Source organism: Eumetopias jubatus, unplaced genomic scaffold (assembly GCF_037043125.1).
Source record: "Eumetopias jubatus isolate StellerSeaLion01/CBP00866 unplaced genomic scaffold, mEumJub1_p1.0 scaffold_14, whole genome shotgun sequence".
Lineage (NCBI taxonomy): Eukaryota > Metazoa > Chordata > Mammalia > Carnivora > Otariidae > Eumetopias > Eumetopias jubatus.
Window position 1 is genome coordinate 107,676,728 of NW_028274820.1, and position 26,841 is coordinate 107,703,568.

The 26,841-nt window shown below is 54.8% G+C and overlaps 1 protein-coding gene across 2 annotated transcripts in view; it reads right to left on the reverse strand.

Moving 5' to 3' along the window:
• PTPRN2 (protein tyrosine phosphatase receptor type N2) overlaps positions 1–26,841 on the reverse strand; it is an 812,882-nt gene that overhangs the window by 75,486 nt on the left and 710,555 nt on the right. For both annotated transcript variants that reach the window (XM_088018277.1, XM_028092397.2), the window contains one exon: positions 12,824–13,018. In XM_088018277.1, the coding sequence (XP_087874403.1) occupies positions 12,824–13,018 (195 nt within the window). The remainder of the gene's footprint in view (positions 1–12,823; positions 13,019–26,841) is intronic.

Genomic DNA, 26,841 nt, shown 5'->3' on the forward strand with positions numbered 1-26,841 from the left:
ACTGCACAAGATGGGCCATCCGCACATGAAAGCACGGGGGCTGACATTTGGGGACAGCAGCGGGGGCAAAGAGCACAGAGAAGGGGGCAGATGCATCATATATTCTGGAGGCGGAGCTGCCAGGATTCACTAACTGAGTAAATCAGAGGATTTTAGTCTATTTGATAGAGACTGCTCATTTGATTATCCAAGCTGTTCTGCCTTACACTCCTAAAATTCTGTAACCACTCAGTTTGTAAAATATTCTGTAATTGGCTCAACCCTCCATCTGTCACACAACCATAGCGGGGCAAGGTCCTACTGAGTTGGTCTGAGAAACAAGGTCACAGCCCTCATCTACCCTAAGTCAGAAGTTGGAGTAAAACCCGAAAAACTTCACCAAAATTCCTGGTATTTCCAACAACCTCCCTGCTTTTGTTGCATGGACAAAATGCTCAGATAGTTGCTGGCACCACTTGGTTGTCAGTGTGCCCAAAGAGCCACAGAAAATCAACAGCCAATAGCTTAACCCACAATTTAAAATGTAAAAATCAGTCAACTAAATTAACCTGGAATACTCTGATATACGTGGACACGTAAGGCAGTTCTACAATGCAGACAAATGTGTGCGAGCACGGCTGGGCTGGAAGCCGCGGAGAGCCAGTTGCCGTGCCCTGGGTGTTGGGAAACACTGCACTAGCACCTGCTGACCTGGAGGCCCCCGCCAGGACCGTGCCGCTGCATCACGAGCCGACCCGGGGGCCCCTGCCGGGACCGTGCCGCTGCATCACGAGCCGACCCGGGGACCCCTGCCGGGACGGTACCGTTGCAGCCATGAGCTGCTTCCCACATGACACACAACAATTCCATGAAAGATCCACAAATTGGAGCAGAATGATAGGATCAGCACATTAAAATATATTTTTTATCTTTTAAAGACTGAAACCAAGAAGACGTCAGGTTTGAGAAAACAAGACTTTTGAGGGAATGGAAAGAGAGCACATCTGCACCCCGTAACACCACCTGCCTGTGTTCTTTGGGCACCACGTGGTGTCGGGGGGCAGCTCAGGGTTTCCGAAGAAGAACCAGCACAGAGCCCCACGTCCCACCTGTCTGCCATCAGCGCGTGGCTCTAGCATGACCTGAAGCCCGAACACACGTGGGGTTTGCCGCAGGCCCTAAAAGGGACCGTCCCCCCCCACAGCAAGCTTCCCGGGCTTCTAGAAACCCAAACACGGCCTTTCCCCTGTTCATAGAGACACTGGGCTCTAACCAGATGGTGCTATAAACTTAGTATTTTAGTCTGTGCCATCAGCTCAGTGGGAAAAATCAGGACAAAGAAATCAGTGTAAGATACATTTTAGGTGCTCCCAATAGGCCAATTATTTTACTTCTTACAGCCTCCCCACCACTGGCATGAAGCCTGGCGCAGCCTCGGTGGTCAACAAATATTTGTCGTATGAATCTCTCTTGAGAATGTGCGACAGTTCTGCGTCTCCGTCTTAGGGCCCTGGTTGTCTAAGGCTGGGCCTGCGCGGGGGACACCTGAGCTGAAGGTAACAGAGCCATGGCAGTGTTGCCGATGGACTCTTCCTGGACAAATGGATACCGGTGCTCCATTTAACAGTTTTCTTTTAACAATATTTACTATTTATAATCTTAACTCACATGAGCATTCAGAAGGGAGGAAAGGCAGATTTCTATACTACTAAGCAAATTCCTGTTTCTTTTAGAACATTCTCATATATTTTAATTTTTTCAGCTCGGGCTCCTTTCTCTGGCTAGCTTACAGACTCTCTCACCTTTGCTGGGATACTTGGGAATATTGCATAATCCATTCCTGGAATGCATGAGCAGCTCTGGATCCTATAAAATATTCATTCACCTTCAAAAATATTTGCACCCCGCTGTCAACGGGGACAAATGCATACGGAGTCACAGAAAGTAGCTGTTTTAATGGCACACGCTTTCCTCAAACCTCTCTTTCCGCTAAAACATTTTCTTCAAAATTATTTTCATAAGAAAGATTAACAATTTCAACATTAGCTGCTAATCCCCTTTCATTTAAAACTCTGCTGATAAAATTCTTTGCTTGTCATTCAAACAGTAAGTAATAATTATAGATTTGAGGCTTCCATCTCTGGCTTCATTAATGGTAAATTGCATGCAAGTCTGAAGCATAAGTCCGCTTTGATACATCTCAAAATGCAATTTCCACAGCTTCCCTGGGCTATGTACAATTAATTATACAGTTAATAAGGGAAATATGTTAATGAAAGGAACATTATTCATCCAGACCACCTGCCTTTACCAAATATCTTTTGTGTGTTTCTCTTCTTTTTGTAATTTTGGTCTACAGACAGTAACAACAACCAGCAATCCCCCCCGCACCACAACCCCACAACTGACAACGTGGCGATTTTAAATACCCGTCTGCTCATCGGCAGCTCCTTTAATTAACACAAGTCTAAAGAAAAGATAATTCAGCTTTATGATATTTCTACTAACTACTGCTTTTTAAGAGTTTAAAATGTCTACCCATGGCATTCTGAGCTCCCGAAACAACTGTTTTCTAAGCAAGAACCTACTCCTAAGGAGTCTAACTTCCACCAACGACACGCTGGGAGTCAGAAGAAACTTCGTGAAGATGACAGGACCCCGGCGGTCCCCCATTCTCTCCTCCCCCGTTTTAAGTCTCTGTGTTCAGCAATAAGTAAATCATTCCATCTGTAAAATCCAAGTTTGACTACAGTTTAGCACAGACACTGATGTTAACTTTTACAAAGAAAGTTCACATTTCTGAGACTTGAATGTGGAATAGAAGTCAGAACAGTTTAACTGGAAAAGGAAGCATCTGACAAAGCTACATTTCTACTTATTTTTTTAGATACTTCAACAATATGAAAGAATGTGTGTGCAAATAATTTTACAACCATTTTCCATGGATATAAATTAATACACAGTCTTTATTAAATGAGAAAATCAGAATTTGATTTCAGCTGCAACCATGTCCCTTTGACATACGAAAAATACTTAAAGCTGCAAGTTACTGAGAAATTCCATTCATGTACAAAATTCAGCAGGAAACCAAGGCTGGATTCCAAAGAGTGGAGAGGAAAGGTGGGGGTACAAGAGGAAACAAGTCACGAAATGCAGTTCTAGGATAAACAAACCTTGAGAAGCCCTTCTGTTAACAAATTCGAGTAGAAAAACAGGGTCTCCCAAATAAGTAGCATCATTGACACCTGTGGACCTGTGGGTGCCCAAGGGCCGCCACCACATCTACGCCGGCATCTGTGACTCAGGTGGTGCTGGTTTCTTGGAGTGCTGCAGAAGCAGGTTTTGCAGAGCTGCCTCCCCACGCTGCATGGCAGCAGATTCGAGTGTTGCATGGCTGTCCACCCACCTTCCTGAATGGATGGTCAACTACGCAATTCCCGCGGCCAGTTCCACGTCAGGTTTACAGGAGCTGATTCTCTCAAGGGCCCACCAGCACTGCCCTCAGCGGCCTGACAGGAGCGGGCCAGGAGGAGACCGTTGTCACAGACGACCGCAGGGGTCTGAGGGGAGACCCCCGGCCAGGAGGGGGTGGGGCCGGGTGCCTTGCAGCACTGACAGCCCCCCGTGGCAAAGCAGCGTTGGGCACCCTGTACCCACAATGAGGACTCGCCGTGACCTCCTGATGAAGTGCTCGGGAGGAACAGAGTGTCCCAGCGGGCGATGTGAGGGAATCTTCTCTCCCAGGGCCCGGATGGGAAATGCTGGATCCTGTAGCAGCATGTTATTAGGACACAATTGCAGAAATTCTCAGAGTGCTCTTTGGATCCAGAACGTCTTTGAGTTTTAATTTCCTAGAACCAACAGGCTACATGCTGTGAGCAATAAACAGGAATGGGGAAGAGCCCATGGCGAAAATGCCAGAAATCCCCTCTTGCTCCGGGGCTGGGGTTGGCGGGGGGAGACCCAAGTGTCCGGCTGCAATGTGGCGGGGACCGCAGCAGAGCAGGGCTCAGTCGTCAGCCTCCACAGCTGGGAGCCGGTGGGCCAGATTCTCATTCAGTGCCTTCGAAATGAGGAGTTCGAAGGAGAAAAGAGAACTGAGTTGACCTATTGAAAATTATCTTCACTTTTCAGGGTGAAAAGTTAGAGATAAGACTATCAAATGTATTTTTAATCTTTTCCCCGCTCAACTGCCAATCCGACCGAGGACTGCCCGTGGCACACGCCCACGAGTTCTCAAGGTTTGATGGGTGAAGTGAGAGTGCGCTGTCAGGTGTCACACCACCCGCTCTCCTGGCCCCGCGAGCCAGCCACGGAGCCCAGAGCCACCCCTGCCGACAGCTGCCTTTATCGTCACCATGACAGGGGTGCCATCTGGGACTCCTCCGAGACTGCTCGCCCTTGGCCCTAGGGGTCCAAGGCTCCGGGCAGTGCACACCCACCAACGGCTTACTTTGGACGCACAGTGTGTGAGCACTTCCTGAAGCAGGTGACCCCTTCGCCTGCAGATGGAAGGGGGGAGTGTGGGAACCAGTCTGGATGACAAGAGCCTGCCACCGTTACATGTCTTCCTTGTGGTGCAGAGCATGAAGCTGGCTCTCAGACACGACTGTCAAGGCGGTGTGAGAGCAAACAGCAAAGCACCATTTCCCTGCGTTCCCTTTGTTTAACTTGCTTTAAGTCTTATGTTCCCAGAGACATGAGACCTGAAGAGCCTCCCCTATGAGACATGTAAAATGCTGGATAAATGGCACAGTCAGCTTTTCATAAGATCAAGGGAAATCCTCAGAAATCCAGAATGAAGAGGAGGGTGAAGTGGTTAGCTCATGACCTGAAGGCACGCCAGCCCTTGAGAGAGGGCAGGGCGTACAATTTCCTGCACCTCAGACCGAGGGTCGTGGCTTTTGCTGTCCACGTGGGGTCTTGGGGGCAAGGCAGAAGGTAAGGAGGTGGATGTGGGAGCCCCCTCCAAACCAGGACCCTGGGAAGACGCCATTCCCAGGGAAAGGGCTTGCTTACGCCACAAGAAAGCATGTCTGTTTCCACATGGATTTAGAATGGGAAGGCGTTTGGACCACAGGCCTCATCTAGACTGAGGCTCAAATTTACAATATGTGGATGGCCTGAAAATATCCAGGTGAAGAACTGATACAAAGATGGTCCCGGTTTAATGGGAGCCTAGATTATCTGGCAAAGTGACCCCAGAACCTCTCTCAACTTAAACACCCTCAATATGGTCTCACAAAATTCTGAAAGATGGAAATTACAGAACCCACCAGACAACAAACTCCCCTAAGCAACTCAGTAAACACATCAAAAGTAGGATCAGATTCAGAAGAACCTAGATGACAGAAGCATTAGGCAGAAATAATCAAATAATGCATTTACAATGATTGAAGATATTGCAGTGGGACTGAAGACAGAAGAACAATATGGCAGGCAGATTCAAAAAAGAATAAAGAGATCAACCACAAATGAAAAAGAGGCTCCTGGTAATTATCAATGCGATGGGTGATCACATATTGATTAGACGCTGCTGAAGAGAAACTGTGCAAACTGGACAACAGACCCGAGGGAGTCCCCTGGAATGCGGGGAAGAGGGGTGACAAGAGGACATGTGGAAGACATGTGGAAGACATGTGGAAGAGACGTGAGGGCCACGGGAGCACACGTGCCCCGGATGCTTCCACGAGAGCAGAGAGCACAGACAGTCACGTGTCAGTTGTGAATGGTTTGTCCTTTCTGAGGACCCATGCACAACTGGGATTCTCCAACAGAGGAATATACTAAAGCTGGAGCGAAAGTAAGAATAAAAGAGGTCTGCACCCAGACTGGACCCAGGAAGATCCTGGAACAACAAAGGGGTAGGATTTAGGAAGAAAGTGGGAAGACCCGCAAAAGCAGCCCCTGGGCCAGTCACAAACTGCCTTCTCAACAGCTATGGCATCAAAGACAACAGGATTTTTAAAGGAATGAGAAAACGTTAACTAGACTTGGACCGTTGGCTAATCTGTTATGCCAGTCTGAGGATTAATTAAGAACATTCCCCAGCTTGTTTGCCACAGATACTCTCACCTTCTAGCGAACAAACACAAGCAAGTGAACAAGTGAATGTTGCTCTTCCTGTTTTCAAGAAACCACAGCAGTCGTGTAGGATCACGCACAAGCCTGCACGTGGGTGCTCAGCCTGGCTGGTATGTGGTCCAGGTTTACGTACTGACTTCCTACTTCGTCCGCCATAGACTCCAGCCCTGGGGACTGACTCAGGGCTCCCAGGAGCTGTGCTGTTGCCCGCTGTCTCCCGCCCACCCCAAACAGCCACTCCTCCTTGACTATGACTGTGCCCAGTACCCCACAGGGCCCGCTCCCCTCCTCAGTCTCCCCCTGGCACCCCACACCTTCACAAAGGATGAAGAAGTCTTCCAGCAAAAGAGCACAATTTGGCATTTGGCCGTGTCCAGTGTTTTCTAGATGTTCATCCCTCTTCACTTCAGATAGATTGTACATTTCTTGGGGGCAAAACACTAATCATCTACTTCACTTGGGCATTTCAGACAGTTTTTATCCAACACCTGCTATGTCCAAGAGCTGTGCTCAATGCTAAGGACACAAAGATGAGCAAACTCAACGGATGCTTGTTTGTGTATGGGTTACTTGTGGAACCACAGACTTGATGCAACTCCAAAAACTACTTTTTAGATGGTGTTAATTTTTCACAGTAACTTGTACATACACAATCACATCGTTCCATCCCGGGCATGGAATAATCCTGCTGCCATGCATTCCCCCAAGCACTGTCTGCAAATCTGGGAGGTGTAGGGGTAACTGAATAGGCCAGAAGGATGTGCATCTCTTCTCGGCTCATCCTGTCAGGTTGATTTGAGGGAAGCCCCAGGAGGTTGCTGGGCACTCAGAAAGTGTTTCCTGTTCACATATATGTGAATGAACATGCTCCATGCCCTGTTTTGGGCATTGATTTCAATTTCTTCCCCTTATAAACGTTAACTCGTAGACATACTAACTACCAAATGTAGTGTTTGATGTTTAATTTAATTCAACAAATATAACTGGACACCTGACTTTACTTACTCGGCTTTACCCAATTTACTCACTACAGGAAGGTCTAACAAGCAGGGAAAACATTCTAGCATCATCCTAGCAGTTTAAACAGTAAAGCAGATTTTTAACAATAACACGGCAAATCACACCACCCCATCAAAAAAATAATAAACCCATGCCTCCCAATAAAGACTGAACAACAGAAACGACACTCTTTGCCTTGTGTCAAAACCACGCTAATGAGAGTCGCCAATATCCCAGCTGCCTAAGGCACCTCCGGGTGCCTGCGGAGCTGCCTTCTCCCAGAGTAACAGCAATTGGGCCGGAGGCTCAGCTCGGAAAAGGAAACGTGGGCCATGCCTGGAGGGAGGAGGCTCTGTGAATGGTTTAGCAGCCGCTCCTGGTCCTGGCACAGCTCTGGGGGCGCAGAGCCTGGCATGGGCTGTAGTCCTGATTGCTCAGCCCCCGCAGCACATGGGGGACATGACAGAAATGGGAAAGACTGAGGCCTGTCACTGGGCAAGTTATTTTTAGAAGCTGAAACAATGCGCCCTGCTTGGCTCACAACACTGGTGTGTCATTCCCACGCACAGGAGATACACGTCCTGAGGCACGGAGCCTGCTACCTTCCAACTTGCGGGCGCCAATCTCAGTCCCAGGTAACTTTTCAGAGGGTTCTCCTTTGTTGTTCTTATGCAAACTTTATCTGGATCAGTCGATAGCAGTGCCTCTCTCACGGGGCGGGGAGGGTTTGCTCCTCGGCCATACAGAGAAGAGACGAGAGTCACTTCGTTTCCCTACGGTGTCGAGGGCGGTATGCTCTTGTTGGTGTCCGTGGCTCGCACTTTGTAAATGTGCAGGACTCGCCCTCGGCGGGCTTCAGAAGCTGGTGGCCCTGCAGCCCTTGAGGGACACTTCTGAGGCCATTCTTGGAAGGAAGGATCAATAGCTCCCAAATGTAGGAAAAGTTGCTCAATCTTATGCACGAGAGAAATGTAAACATTTCTTAAAATAGCATTTTCCACACACCAGTGGCAAAGATGAAGGGTGGCCAGTACCCAGGGTTGAGGAGGGTCTGGGGACACAGGCACCATTTTCTACATAGTTGGTGGGAGTGTCAGTTAGTCAAACATTTTGGCAGGAAGTTTGTTGATACCTCTTAAAATAAATGAAGGGCATCCTCCTCTAGGGTCTTCTAGAAATTTAGCCTACAATTACTTTCACATATGCTGTTTGAAGTGGCAACATTTGAAAATTCTGTAAATCACCCTTAGCAGTATAAAATAAATACATTATAGTACATGGAATAACAGAAAAACATGGGTCTTCGAAGATGAGCAGAGTTGAGTCACGGATCTCCTGTGGAGCCATGTCTGACACCGAGTCAGGTGAAGGACGGTGTTCAGTTCTCCTTATCTGTCACAGAAAAACCTACAATAGTGTTGGCTCTGGGGGAGGGGCCGGTCCCCTCACCGTGAGGATGGCTGCCACGGTGCCGTGGGCGCTCGCCCCAGCCTCAGAGAGCAGGCCAGGGAAGGAATGCTATGGAACCGTGTCCTTTAAGAAAGACTAGGATGTACTACTGGTTTTCGGGATGAAGGTGCCCAAGGCCACGCCAGCAGCCCCGTGGGCTCCCGCTCCACCACACCAGCCCAGCGTCCGAGCCTCTCCAGCCAGCCTTCCTAGGTGAGCAATGACTCGTGCCATCCAAATATGAAGGAGCGTTAAGCCGAGGAGGCTGGTGGGACAGGAATGGTCAGAGGAGCCCCACTCAAAGTGCAAACGTTGGAAGTCAAGGCTCTGGAATGAATGTGGGGCACGCCGGAGGTGGGTGCTGGTGGTGAGGTGGGTGCGACGGGGCTCTGCCAGCACTTGCGCCGCCCGCATGGCGGACACGACGTGCTCCACCCCGTGCAGGCCTTCTGCAGCCCTCGGTCCCCAAACCTCCTGCTGTAGCTCGTTCTCTCTGTTTTCGATGACACGCGGCCTTTCTGCCTTCCTCCCGGTGCCGGGACGTTCATTCTCACAGCGCTCGTCCCGTGGTCTTCATCTGTGAAGTGGGCACGCGTCAGCTCCCACTGCATGGCTTCTGGACAGTGGCTGTTACACAAACCGTCAGTGATGCTCATTCCGGCCTCATTGTCTCCAAGGATAAAGGGGATGCAAGGGTCATAGTCCTTACCTTCGACATGGATGCAGATGTATTTTTAAGAGGCTAGTCAGCACTGTTTTCCTGAATTACGTTCTCTATTCCTTACGTCATAATGGAGACAGCATTAAGCCAGCTTTTGCCCAATATCCACGCTCCCTGAACTCAGGAGAGAAGTGAAGGAGAGTGCTGTGGATGGGGCAGACATGCCCTCACGGCTGCTCGTGGCTCCTCCCTCTGCACGTGCTCTCACGCCTGCTTCACGGCAGGCTCCCGGCCATCAGTGACTCTCAGGACAGTGACCTGCTCTTGGCATCTACAAAGCAGCCATGCTCAACTTCTGAGGCAAATGTGATATGGAAACAGACCTCTTTAAAAACTAAATTCAAAGGTGATTCTTGACCTTACCCACAGCATTCCCCCCTCACATACTCAAGACGTGACAATGTTTCTAACAGTTTCGTAAGGTCAGCTGCACGGGGTCCCGTGTTTCTCGGAGTTCTGCACTTGGCCCTGATTCAACACTGCCAAGCTCCCATGCAAACATTTCTTCAGAGACCTGCCAGGTTCCTGATGCAGCTGCTTCCTCACAGTTCTGCTCCCAGCTGTCCTGCCAGTGCACGGCGTCCCCACTCCCCATGGCTCCAGGACCATGTCCGACCCACATCCACTGCCCTCTCCCTCTGCTCGCTGAAGGGTGGGGTCCATGAACCTGGCCTCCCAGGACCCCGTTCTCGAGCGGACCCCTCGATGCCCCAGCAGGGCAGCTCTGATGCCCCGGGTCTGTGCAGGAAGACCAGCTCCTGGGAGGGGCCAGAGAATTCCTCTGTGGTTCCCTGCCCCGGCCTCTCCTCTCACGTCCTGACCCCACAGTGTCTCCAGGCCTCAGTCAACACATGCTCCCCTGACTCACTTCTCGGGGGGTTGTCCACCCACCTGGGGCCCCTTGACCAGGGGTGTTAGTCAGGCCCTCCCCTCGGGCATGTGGGGCTCAGCCTCTTCCCCATGAAAGCTGCCTGGGAATGAGTGCTGAGGGTCATCAGTGATGTCACCACGGAGTAATGGCTTGCGACCCCCACTCCTGACCCCCCATCAGCAAAGCCCTTCTTCCATGCAAAACCCTGGGCCACCTGTTTCCTCTCGGAGGGTCCTGTCACTTGCTGGGTGGAGCATTTATTTCTAGAATTCTATTCCTATGGCTTTCCAGGCAGGAGATCACAGCGCCTTGCACAGGTAGCCCAGGATTCTACTGCGGAGAGTGACCAGATCCAAGGAGGCTGGGGTCTGAGGGCTCCGCCCCCAGGTGAGCTTCACCCTAGGTCAACCTGCTTTCCAGGTTAGCCCTGCCTCCAGGTTCTAGATCAGCCCCACCCTCTGGTTCTAGATCAGCGCCCTCCCCCCCAGGTCAGCTCCACTGTAGGTCAGCCCCGCCTTCTGGTTCTAGGTCAGCACTGCCCCCAGGTCAGCCGCTCCTGACAGTACTGTGGCACGAGGGGTCAACATTTGGCTATTTAACTTCCCATGCCACTGATTGCTTCAAACACGCTCTCCATCCTCTGCTGAAGACAGCGCTCCCATCTTGTACCCTGGCCATAGGTAACTCAGCCAACTCCCTTCTGACTTTGTGGGGCGCTCCTTGCTTCCACCCTGTTGTCCAGATGTAAAGAGCCTTGCCGTGGATTCCATCACACCTGTAAGTTAAGATGTCGCATCTGCATGGCACACTCGTGGAGGAGCTGGCTCCTGGGATGTGCCTGGACCTCGCATAATTTATCTGATGGTCTTTGAATCCTTAGCATGTAGTTCAGGAAGATCATCATGTAGCTGTCTGATAAACATGAAAGTTTCCTCACGGAGGGTCGGGCTGATGATCACCCAAGAATTATCTTCCTTGTCGCCTTAATGAGTTAGAAGGTCAGGGATTCCGGCACGTTCTGAGGTTGTGACACGCGTAGGTTTCTACAGGCTGTGCTACGGAGGGAGGGGGCCCTTCGTGAACCAGTAAGGAGAGTGCCACTTCCTGCTGACCGGGACTCCGTTCTAACCACGGCATGCTCTGTGGCCTGCCCCGTGAGAATGGACTAATGTCAGGGCCTAAAAGATGAGTCTCTTAGTGGGTGAGAGTTTTTGTAAAAATGCTGAGTTGTTTGCTTATGCCGTGTGGCTCCAGGCCTCTGGGCTCTGCACCCGTGGAAGTGCTTGGGATGAAGATAAGCACGGGGTGGACAGAGCTCCTGAGCCCGTCTGTCATGTGGGGTCAGAGGACAGAGAGTCAGGACTCCTGCACGAGCAGAAAGTGCTCAGAGCCGCCCCCCGCACACACACGCAGGTCGACTGTGCACAGACCATGTTTCTACCACGGGGTCAGGATGTGAGAGCAGAGGCCGGGGCAGGGAACCTCGAAGGAATTCTCTGGTGGCTGTGGTGTGGGAGCGTGGGAAGGGGCAGGTGGATGTGGCGAGACGGTGCGAGCTCGGAACAGGGAAGGGGCCTCACCAGATACCCACGCTGCTGTGGCTCCTGGCTCTTGGGCTTCCAGCCTCTAGGACTATATAGGAAGCACGTTTCTGCTGTTCAAGCTGCCAGTTTGTGGTGGTTCCTTATGGCGGCCTAAGTGGACTAAGCCGTTGGGGGCCGTGGTCCAATGTCACCAGCTTATATTGTCGGTAAATAGACATATAAGGAAACTTTCCACAAAAAAATAAATGTTTAAGGACCACAAACACGACCCTTGGGGCCTGTCCCACATTGACACTTGGGACACAGACTGGACGGGAATGTTGCCGCCACGTCACGGAGCCACGAGACGGGCTCTGCCTGCCATCCCCGAACACTCTGTCTCTAGGAGGAGAGTCATGGCCAACGGCCTGTTGCTTTAGCTCTGCAACCACGAAACAGTGGACTCGTGCGGCCTGAGGGTCCAGGAGCGTGGTGTTCTTCTGCCTTCAGGAGACAGCAGTGAACAGGGCGAATTATGAACGTCTTAGTAAAATCAGACACGCACGCGTCGCAGGGCAGCGTACCACCTCTCCACGCGCGGCCCTCCAAGGACGACACTGGGTTTGGGGAAGACAGGCCAGGGAGCCAGACAGGCAGGAGCAGGTGTTTACGGCAGGGCCCCCCACAAGGGCTCTGAGTCCCCACCTCTGCCCCCGTCACCGTTAAGTAGAAGCAGCAAGTGAGGGACATCTGACTCCCCAAACCACGCCGTGAGATCTGCAACGGAGAGAAGATGCCACGACGGTCTCCTGGTCAGAGGCTGAACGATGGCAGTGCACACAGTAGGCGCTCACCGATGTGCATTCCACCAGTGAAAACAGAGTGCCCAGGGCAGAATCCCACGTGTGGTTAGGCATGTGTGCGGGTGCACATGCTCACCTCACTTAACCGGGAGGACGGAATCGGCGGTGCCCTGACACTCTGGGCTTTCATCCTGCTGGTCAGCTGCCCACCCAGGTCAGCCTTGGTGGCCGGCACGTTGTTGCTGACACTTCTGACACAGGCTGGGTGTGTGGTGGGAAAAATCCCGGGGACGTGTGTGTGGGTGGGAGGGCGCTGTGAGTGCCCCCTGCTCTTGCTCCCCTCCCAGAGACGGTCTGAGCCGCGATTCCCGACGGAGAGGAGCTCGGGCCTTACCAGGACCATGTGGCCGGTGGAGATGTCCATGTTGGACCGCACAGGCTCCTCAGACCAGGACGACGTGCTGCTCCGTGCGGACGGGCTGGGCACCGGCCCTTCACTGAACTGGGACGAGACGCTGTTGATGCGGGACGCGTGCGGGGCCTCCGGGCGCTCCGACGTGCGCACGGCCATGCGCTGCCGGCACAGCTCCTGGGAGACAGCGAGGGCAGGTTAGTGCTGCCCCCATGGCCCACGGCCTCACCCCCCAGCCCTGCCCGACCTGAGAGCCGAGGGGCAGACAGGGGTCTGCCCTGAGGCCATGCGCACGTGCACACACACACACGCAGATACCCCACACATGCACGGGTACACGTGCGCACACACAGATATCACACACATGCATGGATGTAACACAGCCACACGCAGATACACCCGTGTGCACATACGTAGTGCAGGCACCACACACACAAACGCGCAGATCCGGGGAAAGGGCACTGGACCCGCTGGGTGGGGACGCGGGACTATCTTGGAATGACGCAACGTGCCGGCTGAGCTAGCCGACTTTCCTTTCTTTCTAGAATACCGGTCACGGACAGGGCTTCACACCGTGCTCTGAAACTGGTACCATGCTCAGGTGTTCAGGAAAAAAACAACAACCTCTGTTTGGTTCTTCCCTTTTTTTCTCCCAAACAACACCCAAACTGATGAGAGCTCACACGAGAGAGGACAGATAAAATCACATGGAAAAAGAAAGTATGTGGTTTAATAATGGAAAAGGATTTGCTTCTCTGCCTAGACCCCCAAAGACAAAGTCTCTAGATTTAAAGGAAAACCTCAGTATAACAGCCGAACAGAGCTGCTGTTGGGTCCCTACAGGGTCCTGGCTGACCCCACGCAGGGCAGCGGTGTTTGAACACGCGGGTGGGGGCAGCGCTCAGAAGCAAGGGACCCCGGTGTCGCCGTGCACTAGCTCCTGGCTGTCACCAGAGAGTCGGCCAGGACCGCCCCCCCGCAACTTCTCACTGGCAAAATACCTGCATCCTGAGCTGATGAAGTCCAGCCTTTTGCCCCCTGAAACAATCACTGTAACCTGAGCCACCAAAATAAAATGATAGCAAGAAAAACTCCGTAAGAGACTCTGAGCCAAGAGAGGAAGTAAAAATGCATTCACGGGGAAAGATGCTGGTGAGCTGCATGGCTGCCAGGTGCTCCTCCCTTCCCCGGGGGTGACACCCGGGGGGTGCTGCACCCCGCTGCCCCCACCAGCTCGACACGCCCCAGGGTGCTGGCTAAAGCCCACGGAACCCTTACACGCGTTCCTTATCCTTCACGCAGCTGCCCTTCTCCTTGGTGTTAAAGACCTTCATCAGGCATCTGCCACCATAGAGAAAAGACCCCTCTCTCAGCGCAGCTCCCCTGGGAGGCACAGCTCGGGCGCCTGGAGCCAGACGGTGCGTACCACCCAGCACAAGTCCGCAGAGGGGCCCCTCCACCCGCCAGAGCAGTGGGTCTCATGGAGCAGGGCTGCGGGCATCCCGAAGAGACAGGTGAACTTCACACAAAGGGCCGCCGTGCGGGCCACGGAAGGGAAGAGGGAGAAAGCCAGGCTGCACCTCTGCTGGGCCCCCAGTGTCCTCAGGGTTTGCCGGCTCATGCATGGTGCTCAGACAACGGTTTTATTTAAAAAACCCAGCCAGATTTGCTCAAAATCTTAAAAACCAACTAACCAACCAACCCCAGACACGGTGGGTAATTCTAACCAGGTATGTGGTAATAGTAACCACTTCTTTCCCCTGGATGCACGTGGGATGTTACTTAATTTTGGAGAAAGCATACCAAATGACGTTTCTGCACCAACTGCTATGGTTTCACATAGTTCATCTGCAAGAATAAGTAGTAACTCCGACCGAAGCATAAAGACAACTCCAGCATCGGTCAGGAGAGTGCAGAATGTGTCCCCCGGGAAGGAGCGCCTTTGGGGAGGAAGGTTCGGGATGGTTGAGATTTTGTCACTAAGAAGCAAATGTCACACCAGCTAGGGTCACACCAGCCAGGTGACCGCCCTGCAAATGTGTGGGGGGATGGGAGGATGGGCCACAAGCCCTGGATTCCCGTTCTTCCCTCTGCTGGTGGAGGGGAGTGTGCACGGCGGGCTCCCATGCAAGGTCTCGGAGCTCGAGTGTGTCCACTTGAAAAATGGAAGCACCAGTCTCGTTACCATAAGACGCCCGTGTGGTGCCCACTATAGAGAAAGTCTTCGGTTGTTCATCAGCAGATATTAGTGCAATAAAAATTAAAAATCTCTAAACCAGAACAAACTCTCAGGGGCTCGGTGAGGTCAAAGGTATTTCTAAAGAAAGCTCAGAATTTTGGAGTTGAAGAGGCAGTAATCGTCCACGCAGACCTCCTCGTCTGACAGGTGACTTTGTGGCTGACCGGACGCGCTGCAGGGCCCCGTGGGGCTGCGACCTGGGGCCGAGCGCTCTGCAGCGTTACTCAGTGCTGGCACTCCTTGTAGGTCTCTTTAGAAAAATGAAATTCTTAAAAACAGAAGGAAGGTTCCAAGAAGAAACAGTCCCCAGCCTGTATCCAATGGCAGTGCACAACCCCCCTCCCCAGGCACCTTGGTTCGAGAGTGGCCCCCGATAGTGTGGCCGTTGCCTGAGTGTAGCCTAGAGTGAGGGCACTGCTTGGGGAGGGCCCCTCACCTGCAGAGCTGGAGTGTCTCCGAGGCGAGGAGGCCCACGGCCTCCACAGAGAGGCCAGGCCTCTTCCGTCACACCCGTACACCCAGGTAAAGGTAGGCGCCCCTGCTCGGGTGGACCTTGGCGTTGGGCTGACTGCTATCCCGTTTCTGCATAATGAGCATACGAGCCGCTGAGACAAAGGAGTGTCTGGAGGCAGAGGTGATGACAGGTTTACTGACAGGAAGGTTAGGTTGGAAGTGGGTTCTTGGATTTGAAGTCACTGTGCATTTGAGGCCTGTGAGGCCCCCGCCTCTGTGGGCGGCTGGCTGCCCGTGGCTCTCTTTCCCGCCTTTCCCGGCCAGGGGGCTGCTCTGGGCTTTCCGAGGGCTGGGAAGGGGCTGGATGCCAGGGAGATGTGCACAGCGGGGTCTTCAGGGCTGTCCGAGCAGAGACTCCGCCTAGAAACGGGGGCTCAGGAGACCCGTGCTGTGACACATTTGCCTTCTCCTCCTCCTTGGGCTCCAGAAAATCACCCCCCTGTTCCAGCACCTGAGGGATCGTGCCTCACTCTGGTCCTGGCTTCGGCACCTATGGGCTGTGTGACCGCGGACAAAGCACCCAGCCTCTCTGAGTCCTGGTCTCCTCACCTGTGAAACCAAGCCCGTGGTTCCTGGGAGGACTGAGGAAGGTCACGGGCTCAGAACTCGCCCTCAGCACCGCCTGGCCCACGACTAGCAAGTACTGAGCCGCTCAGCTCTGGCTACGCGCACGAATCGGTCCCAGGCCCCAGGAAGGACTGCAGAGCGGGACCCGCGGGGCCCTGAGCCCCCTCCACTCGCGGCCCAGCCCGGAGCTCCCACGACGTCTGCGGGGTGTTCCGGGGGGATGGGAGCGGGGGGGCGGGGGTCTCCGGGGTGAGGCGCTGCAGACCTGCCGGGGTCGTCTGGAGGGAAGGGGGTCAGCGGCCGCAGTGAGGGAGAAGAGGGGCCCCGCGGTCGTGCTCCACTGGGGTCGGCTGTCCTGGGAGCACGAGGTGGAGCGCCGGCCGTCTGTCTGTCTGGTCGGCAGTGCAGTTGTCGGCGTGGTTTTCTGCGCAGTTGAGGCTCCAAGGGAAGCTGCCATCCACAGCCCACCCGTGCCCACCGGCTTCCCACGTGTCCAGAGAGAATTTCACCTGCCGTGTGCGCCTCCCTGCAGCCCGGCCGCTGCTGGGGCGCGAGCTCGCTGACTGAGGTTCCTACGGGACCAGCCCTCCGTCTCAGGGTTTGCTCCGGCAGCTTCTGTTGGGCTGGGGTCTGAAGGAGCGGCCGTCCTGTGACCTTGGGCAAGCGGCGTGCCTTCTCCCGCCTCATCTTCCTATTCTGAGACGCGGGAAGGAACGGCGGGCAGGCCCCACATCGCAGGGTTGCTGCAGGACGTCTCACTAACATAAGCCGTGGGCTCACGACGAGATGAGGGTGCCGGGAGGGCATGGCCCCTGCTCCGCGGACTGTGGGGGGCAAGCCCCGGCTCCCGGGGTCTCCCTCCAGGCCAGACACAACGAGGCCATGCCCGTCCGTCTGGGACAAAACCAGAGGCTCCTCACAGAAACGCCCACTGGGAGGGGACACACACCAGCTCGCTGACTCTCGGGGGACCCCGGCTGTGAGCCCCCACAGGTGGAAACTGCATCCTCCTCTCTGCCCCGCTGCCCTCTCTGAGGAACCACCAGAGGTCCCTTTAATTAGCGCTTTCGGTTAATTATGGTTTGTAAAAAATAATAGAAATCCTGTATTCTGACCTGTCGCTGTGTTATTACTTTAAAATTGAAATTTCCTGAGGTCAAACTTTTTAAAAGACAAGATGTAGACTGCAACCTGACTCAGTTGTGGTCTGGTCAGAGTCAGGCGCAGGGTCAGGGTCAGGGTCGGGCGCAGGGTCGGGCCCCGGCGCAAGGTCAGGTGCAGGGTCGGGTGCAAGGTCAGGTGTGGGGTCAGAGTCCTGTGCTGTGCCCACCCTCTCAGCAGAGCTGTCTGGGGAGAGGGAGAGTCTCTGCCCTCCCCCCAGACCAGAAAGTTCCACGGGCCTCTAGGCAACACCACACCCTTCATGTAAAAGTCTCACCTACACCTAAAAAGGCAGTCGCAGTCCACACAGAGACACATGGAGGCACGACCCCTCTGCCCCCTTAGGGGATGGGTTGCGCATAAACACTTATTTAGAATGTAATTTGAAGTTGGTAGCGTTAGTTCCCAGTTACCTGGAAATGCTACCAGACCCCAGCGCTCCCTGCCTTTCCCGCCCTGCGTTTACCGTCCGGCTCGTGGGGGGGCCCACGCAGGACAGAGCAGACTGGGTGCTCCGTGACAAACACCGTGTCACCGAGCAACAGTCTGTGACATACAGGGCCGTGGCCACCCATGGGGAGCGTTTCACTTGAGCGAAAGCTCGACAGACAACGCAGGCATGCTCTGGAAGGACTTGGAGACCGGCCCAGGGCCTCCCGAAATTTCTGATTTATAATCCTGGCAGCAAGCAAAACGGGGGTCCCCAACACCTGCAACGCAGGTCCCCGTGGCCGGGTTGTGGATGCCATGAAAGCAGATGCAGGCCCATCGCGGGGGGGGGGGGGCGGCGTTTGCCACGAGGGCGTGAACCCAGTCGAATCATGACACCTCACCCTGGAGGCCAGGACCTCCTCAGGGACCCCGGCACATCCTGTGCAGGGCAGGCCTTGTCCTGAGCACTGCAGAGATTTTTCCCAAATGTATCTTCACTCGGCTGGAGAAGGATGTGCCATGCCTTCCAGCCCCTCATTAAAAACTAAAAATCTTACCAGGTTTAAGACCCAGACCAACCCCACTTTAATTTTTTTAAAATTACGATCAGGGTAGCACCACATTAATGAAAATGGCATTCAGCTTGACCACCTGGAGTTTATGAGACAATTACCATCTTCGTGTCATGATTCATGGGATTCAACAACCAAGAGGCCGTTAATTATGAAGGAAGAAGAAAGGCGGGTCTCATCAAATGGATCTTTTAGTCACAGACCCACACGTGGGGGCAACGAACCAGTCACATAATCCCCTTCAAACGGCTCCCTGGTCGGCCACCCTCGGCCCACGGACGCGTCCGGAAGGTGCCGAGCACCCAAGAGCCACACCTGTTCTGGGCTGGGTCCTGCTGCGGGCCTCTCCCAGCCCGAGAGAGCTCACTGCGGGTTCACGACTCACTCCCCCTGGGAGCTTCACCTAATCACTTTCCTTTTCTCATCCAAGGGGAAGAAAACGCCAATACAGGTGTGAATTAGAGATTTGTTCTCCAGAGAGCAAAAGGGAAGTCGCGTACTTTGAGACTGTCCTGCTCTGGGAATGGGTTTCCCGTCTTTCTGGAGAGACTGGCCATCTCCACATCTCTGCCCTGTCGCTTCTTAGTCGGCCCCCCACCCCGCCACCAGGTGTGAAGAACGTCCTTGAGGAAAACAGATGCAGACCATTTCACGCTCCCGAGGAGAAGGTGCACACACAATAATGAGACGGCAACAGGGTGTCGCAGGTGACCTCCCCACGGCAGCCGTCCACGGCCAACGAGCACGCGTCCTAGACCACCAGTGTCTTAGGGAAAATCCCATGGCGGGAAGAGAAATCCATCAGTGGTGGAGAACACAGGCCCAAGACAGACCTCAGTCCGTATGAAGACCCGTCGCAGACGTGACCAGGGGCCTGAAGGCAAGGGCGGTGGGCCCAGACCGGGTAGTCTGAATCCTGCTCGGCCCCTTGCTGTCTGCATGGCTTGGGATGAGGTGCCCGACTCTCCCTGTGTCCCAGTTTGGTGACCGCGCAGCGCTGGCGGGGGGGCAGATTCTAGGCGTGGATGCAGGTGAGGCCCTGAGCACTGCGCTGGTCTGTCCCAGCCGCCAGGCTGCAGGGCTCCCTCGTACCTGGGTGCCGAGGGGGTTACACAGCCGGCAGGGCAAGTCAGGACACCAGGCCAGGCCCCGCCGCCTGGACGCCGCCCCTGCCGGACCATGGCACTATGGGCCACGTGGAACCTAGCTGACGACGGACCGCCGTCTTCAGCGAGGGGACTCTCCCCACCCTTCCCGTAGCAACCAGAGTAACGGGATTTCTAAAAAAGAAAACAACAGTGTTTTCAGGCTCCTAAACTTTAAGGGTTCGATCACAAAGTAGACACATGAAGCCTGTGCCACACTATTTAAAATACCCTTCATTTGTCAAGAAAGGCAAAAACATGAGTGGCTGCACCCAGGTGTCCACAAACTCTCCAAGGAAATTCAAAGCGTCAGCCTCTGTGCGGCGTGGGACGGCCTCCAGGGTGTCCAGAGCCTGCTGCCCACGGGCCCCCGCCGGGCCCCACCCCCAGGCCCTGGGGCAGGACCCCTCTGAGCAGAGCCAGCCCAGAGAGCTCCACGTTCTCAGGGTACAGGACTGCTTGCCATGTCTCGACCCCACAGCCACCACTTCCCGCGAAGCCGGGGCCCTGGGTATCTCTGAAGAGCCTCAAAGTATTTCGTACTTCTTTGTAACACAATTTGCAAAAAAATAAGTTGAATAGGATTCTGGGGGCAGAAATCCATCCACACACATAATAATGCAAATGTCTCACTTCTCAAATCTTATCTGATGGGGGAAAATTGCAGAGAGTGGGAATCGCTCTGAGAGAAAAGACCTGTCATTCCCAAATTCTGCCAAAAGAAAGACCAAGACGACAAAGGCTTAAGAAAAACCCGCTTTGTACCTTTCAAGGAACAATCGGGACAAAGCAGCGCACTGCCTAAGTGTGTCCACAAAGGGCGGCTGGAGTTCTAGGGTTCTTTGGAGAGCATAATTTGTGGTAACAGGGCAGAACTGAGGGGTACCGCACAAAGCTGCCGGAGCAGGAGGGGCGGCTCATTAGGGTGGGCCGGGGAGGGAGAAAGGCCAATTACTTTCCAGGCTGCATAAAACACTGAGTGAGCACACTGAAAAGGAGCCGGCCCTCTCTGGGGAGGGACCCCGTCTCCAGCTCAGAGGGCACCGCAGAATCCCACCAATAGAGCACAAACAATGGCGCACAAAAGCACCCACAAGGCGGCCTGGCCGGGGACGGCTGGCGGACAGGGCGGCGGAGAGCTGCCCATGTAACGCGGAGGCCGGGGAGCTCACCGCGCGGGGAGGTCTTTATCACAGACACCCCCCGACGCCGACGCGAACACAGGGGGAACCCAGAAGGGCACCAGGAGATCCTAACGGAGACTCTCTGCCCACGGCGGGGAAAACAGGCGGGTTTATTTCCTTTTTTCTTTTGCTCTTTTTTTTTCTTCTAAATTAAGCACGTGTGACTTTTGTAATGAGGAACACCAAAACAAGGGGTGTTTAAAATACGTAAAATTTTTCACCCAATAGGATTAAGACTAAGTGAAATGTTTAGAAAGTATGTGTGGGGAAAAGTATGGGAGAAAATATCCCAGATTGTCAAAGTAGGTCCAAGGTCGCATTAAACAAAAAAGGCACATAAAAAAAGAAACGTCGCGTCTGATCACCTCTCCTGTCCACAGCGGGTTTGTTAGGGCAGGTTGTTACTTCGCCGCAGAAGTGAGTGGGGCCTAGGAGGGTCTGCCGCACAAGGCGGGCCGGCGGGGCTGGAGCTCGGAGACAGGAGCTCTCCATGTGGTTTACAGGAGCTATTTTACAGAAATAGTCTCACCATAAATAGCTCATCTGAGTAGGACGAGCTCGGGGCGTGCTGGAAGGGCTCTCCCCAACATCACAGGACAGCGGGGTGATGCTGGAGGGCACCAGGGGACCCCGGGGGGACACTGGAGGGACATGGGGGGACGCCGGGGGGGCACAGGGGCGACATTGGGAGGCACTGGGGAGACGCTGGAGGGACACGGGGGAACACTGGGGGCACACAGGGAGGGACACTGGGGGGCACCAGGGGCACTGGGGAGGCACTGGGGGAGCACGGGGGGCCACCGGGGGGATACTGAGGGACACAGCAGGGGACACTGGGGGGGACATGGGGAGCATGCCAGGGAGACTCTGTGGGGGGCACAAGGGGGGACACTGGGGGGACACTGGGGCCACATGGGGGACACAGGACCATGGCCAATTCTGAGAGACAAACAGAATCCTCCCTCTCCTCCCGCGGAGGTCGAGCCATAGCAGGTACCCTGGGCGGCCCATCCCTCGTCTAAGGCCAGAGCCACACCTGCTCCCTGGGCGGAGGGCCCAGTTCACAGCTCAGTCCATGTGACCAGCCACCGCTGCCTGTCTTGGGACACCGCCTCGCCACCTCCACGGGACTTCTCAGTGATCTGGACTGGGGGACAACACGCCACGCGGGAGGGACGTTTCTCCAGGGTGAATCCCCAACCCGGGCCCCAGAACTTGGGCAGGACAGCTGCTCGCTCCGCCCGTTCCCTGGAGCTCTGGCAGCGCCCCCCATCCCCACCAGTGCTACCCTCAGCCACTCGGGCTGCAAACCACGCTCCTCTGGTCCAACGCGCAGCCGCATTAAGGGCTGGGTTCCACAACATTCGTAAACTAACCCAAACAGCTCCATGAGAAACACCGTTTGCCAAGGAATATTGAGTAATTTTATCCCATTTTGCAAGATGTTTTCTCAAAATAAAACTCAAAGACATATTTTAACTCATAGAAGCGAAAATACTTTTCTGCAGTCTTCTGAATGCAGGAGGGTCTTCGAACAGTCCCGTGTCAGAAGGAAAAGAGCCGCGTCCCTCTGCTCTCTTGGAGCCACGGCAATCATCCGCCCCTCTGCTCCCTGCCACGCACGCCGGCGCGGCCCCACGGCTGGCCCTCAGCAACGGCCGTCCTGTGTTGTCCTCGAGTTATCAGGGCGAGAACCACATCTCGCCTCCCGAACTTGAGGACAGAAGTCATTTCCATCTGTCACCCTCCCACCCGGGGACTGTCTAGCACCAGGAGACAGCTCAGGAGCACGGTCAAGGTCAGAGGCTTCCTGCAGTCTCACGACGGCCATGAGTGAGGACGTCCAACTTTGTCCACACGCGTATGATGTGCCTGAAACCCAGCGGGCTGCACCCACTCATCTTCTCCCTTCGCTCTGCTCCTGATAAACATCAGACTCCAGTCAGAGGAAGGACGCACATCATTTCAATAAGCGTCTTTCTCCCACAGCCCATACGTGGGCTTCTGTAACCACGGCTCCCGCGGGAACGTGGAGCTGGCTGGGCCGTGGACGAGGCCCATCGGATGGGCATGCAGCCGTTGTAGCCCCGAGCAGCCCAGCCGGGCCGCATCTGTGCGGCAGGTCAGACCACAGACACCAACCCCAGGCGTGTGGGACTCCTGCACGTGACCCTCCCGCCAGGAAGTTACAAGTGTTCTCGAGAAGTCCGCGGTGCCTTCCAAGTTCACAGCTCCAGCCCCGTGGGCTCGACCTCTGTGAGCAGAGCCAGTCTCAAGTGGCCCCACACGTGTGGTTCAAATTCAGACGAGTCAAAGTCGCCAAGTCCATCAAAAATAAATCCTGCGCCTCTTCAGAGCAACCTGGGCCTGACGTGGGCTGGGGGTGGGGGTGGGGGATGCTGTTTTCTACAAAAAAAGTCTGTCACATTCCTAACTTTCTTCTTGCTCAAAAGGTAATGAATTCTCCTCGTTTGTCATCATCACCACCATCACATCGGGGAACCAGCTCGGAGGCCGGCCGGCCAGCACCAGGGGTGCTTTGGAGAGCATTCCACGAGCTTCCCCGCCACCGGCTCCGCTCACATCTGTGTCTTAGTGCAGTGCTTCGGTTAGTTTCTCCTGAGCAGCAGAAGATCCCCTGCCGGGTGTTGTGCGTTCATCGCACAGATCTGGCGTTTCGGGGAACCAGGGTGCGCCTCCCATTCACTGGAGGCTGTTGCGGCAGGAAAGGAACAGGCCTAGGCCTGTCTCAGTGCGCCGCGGTGGTGAAGGAAGCCCAGATAGACGGCCAGTGCCGGAGACCACAGACGCGAAGGGCAGTGTCAGGGGAAAACAAAGGGTCCGGATGAAAGGGGGCCGGCCATCCCGGGCTGGGCGGGAAGGCTCAGTGAGGGTGTGGGGTCTGCAGAGGCTGACAGATGGGAATGATCTGGACGGATAAAGCTGAGTGGGAGGGCTTTCACTGTGAGGGGAGCGGTCTGCACAAAGGTTCAGAGACAGAAAAGCACAGGGGATATTCGAGGGGCTGTGAGGAGCCGGCCAGGGACACAAAAGGTATTCACGTCCTTCCATTCTGTGGTGGCGGCGCCTAATTAAGCCAAAGGGCAGGGCCTGGGGGCGGGGGCAGGGGCAGTCCCCCACGCAGCTGCGTCTCCCTGCGCATCGTTCTGGGTCCCAATTATTCCATCTGAAGCTGCTCTGAATGGCGACCTGGCGGCCCGAGGCCAGAAGAGTGCTCCAGGGAGCCCCGGCCGGGTGGCTTTGCTGCTGCAGGCCGGGAGACCACAGTGAGTCCCTCTCCCCCTCCTCTTCATCTCCTTTCCCTCCGCTGTGAAACGGGTGAAGGGCGCCGGCCTCGGAGGCCCCGTCAGGGTTTCTGAGAGTCTGTCATGCCCGGGAAGGGCCCAGGTGCTCCTTCGGAGGAAGTCAGTGCTTCCAGTGGCCCTGGCACGACTCCAGCTAGGGTGCCGTCCCGTGGGTCCGGCGAGCGCGGTGAGCTCTGGGGTTGGCAGGAGGAGAGGCACTGGGAGGGTCCGGGTCACCAGCCAAGCTCTGTTTGGAGCCCATCTGAGATCTGCAGACTCACGACGTCCCCAGGAAACGCCCCGCACACAGGAGCAGGGAGGCCACAGTCCGCGGCCAGAAAAGCAACAGCTCAGAGCAGCAGGCAGGACAATCTGAGCTTTTGTCCCGGTTTCCCCTGTTTCAGTTTCAAAGTTTGGGGCCACCAAACTCAGGATTTTCATTCTCCTTGAATGTGGCAGAGGATAGGAAGGCCAGGGAGGGGGAGAGAGTCCCGAAACACAGAGACTGGGTGGAACGTCCCTTCTGAAGAACCATCTGGTTTTACAAACAAATCTGTATTTTATTTCCCCCACTCGGTGCAATTCTACGAATACTCCTTTTTGGTTATTCTTCTGCTTTGTTGTCTTCACAAAAAATGAAAGTGATAAAATGCTTCCTTACAGAACAAATCCAAGCCTTTAGCTTTAACTGGGCAAAGAACTGAAGTCTAGCTGCATATGGGCGCGGACCTCCTGTACAGTTTGCAAATCCCAGCATTCATCACCCAAACTCCTTCAGCTGATTTCGGCCGAAGGCCATAGAGTCAGTCCAAGTTCAAAGCTGTATGTCGTGTTCACGTTCTCCAAACACCATATGGAATTACGCATTTTAAACATTTGGCCTTACTTGCTAATAGAAGCATCTCTGAATCTTCCTTTTCCCATTTTCCAAATAATCATACACACAGACACACACAAACATATACCCAGACGTGTAATTTTGCTGGTTGCTCTATTTTTAAATTTTGAATTTAAAAATTGTTAAATTTTCTTTAAGAAAGGCAGACTGCACAGCAGCGCCTCATCTGGATGTGTCTGGAGTCTTGGGCCTGGACTGCCCGGCGTCCTCATGCACGTGCTGCGTGGAGCTTGTCTGGAGGCCCTCGAGCGCAGCCACGTGTGTGCCTGGGACCGAGGTCCTCCTCCGCGGGAAAGGGGACTTCTTTGACCGGCGCAGCTTCAGGGGGACGCACGCGTCGCCGGGAGGGAGGAAGCAGACGCCCGCTTCGGCAGCCAGATCCGCCAGACCGACCCTGGTGATCGCCGGGGCGGCCGACGTCGCAACCTGAGCGCCCTCACATCCTGGCTGTTTATTCGAAAGTCTGGAGTGAATACTTTTGTTCACAAGTCACCTTCCGCACTGGAGACCACTGGCGTGAACGTCTTGTACTTGCTATAGAGAAACGACCTACCAAGATTCCATCCTTAATTATCAGCAAAATCCTCCCAAAGCAGAGAACCCCAATGGAGACGGAAATATTTTGAGGAATGAAGTTTAGGGATGACTAATTAGATGGAGAAGAGAAACCCAATCATGTAGCTTCTCTAACGTAAGAGGAAAAGTCCTTACTGTTCAAATGACTGTGACACTGCACCGACCACATCCCGTCCTGAGCACGTCTCTTGCTCACCTCCTCCAGGAAGCCCTCCTGGGCCACCCTGGGCTCCCTGCGGACCATCACGGCACTGTCGTCTCAAGCACACGCTCCATACCAGTGTAAACTCCAAGGTGAAATAAAGGTCTTCGCCATCCTTACTGTCACAGAAAACGTGATTCTTTCATTAGAAGAAATTAGCTTTCTGGAAAGAAACCCACTGGACCACTTCTAAGTTTGGCCATCCAGCCCTTCCCAGGCCCTGTGCGGCTCCACTCCTCAAGGGTGACCCACACGCCGACACGGAATCCGCTCGCGGGCACCTGCCCCCCGAGGTGGGAGGAGGGGAGCAGGGGCCTTGGGGGACGGTGATGCTGACATGTAGGCCTCCCCTGGGCAGGACAGACGGCCGAACCAGCGGGACTCGTGCCTCCAGGGCAGGCGGTGTACTGGCCGAGTGGGTCTTCCTCTTGTGACCTTGAATGTTCTCCTTTGACATTTGGAGACTGTCATCTGCCCGAGTCTCCTGGACCTGAGTGTGCGTTTGCTCTTGGCAAAGCTCTCCCTGCTCGTGAACACACATCCTGTGCACCTCTGAAGGTTCAAGCCATTGCTTCCCACCCCACCACCTCCTGTCCTGCCTTACCTTCTTCCGTGCCATTCAGCACGGGGTATGCCCCCTAAGGCCCCCCGAGGGCTTGAGTCGGAGTGGAGGGCACCCTGGGCGTGTTTGCCAGACTGCTCAGCACTGCCGTGCACGAGGCCGACCCCGAGACAGACTCCAGGCCGTAGTGGGTGTGTCATTCCCGCAGGTGGAGAGCCTGACTTCACAGGGCCATCCCCGGCCTCTCTCCCCCGCACCTCCCCCCGGGGAAGTCCACGCGGAAGCCTCTCAGAGCTGGAAGCATGCAGTCTGGGCCTGCTGTACTTCACGGTGGGACCATCCTACACCCGCTCTCCAGCTCCCACACCTGCCCTCTGAATGCCTTCCTTCCCTCCTCCTGCCATTTTGGTCTCAGTCCCTGGGAAGTCCATTCTGCATGTTTCCCTTTACGCTGGTAAGCTTCTCCTGCCAGCACCCCTTATTCAGAGTAGTTCAGCATCCCCTCTGAGAATCGGAGGGCAGCCCGTCTCTGGGCACGCAGCCACAGGGTGGCTCCCGACGCCCAGGCCCCCGGCTGGCACGCGGGGCGGGAGGTGGGCCCGGTGTGCAGCCATGTCCCCCCGACCCCGGGGTTATGTGAGGGA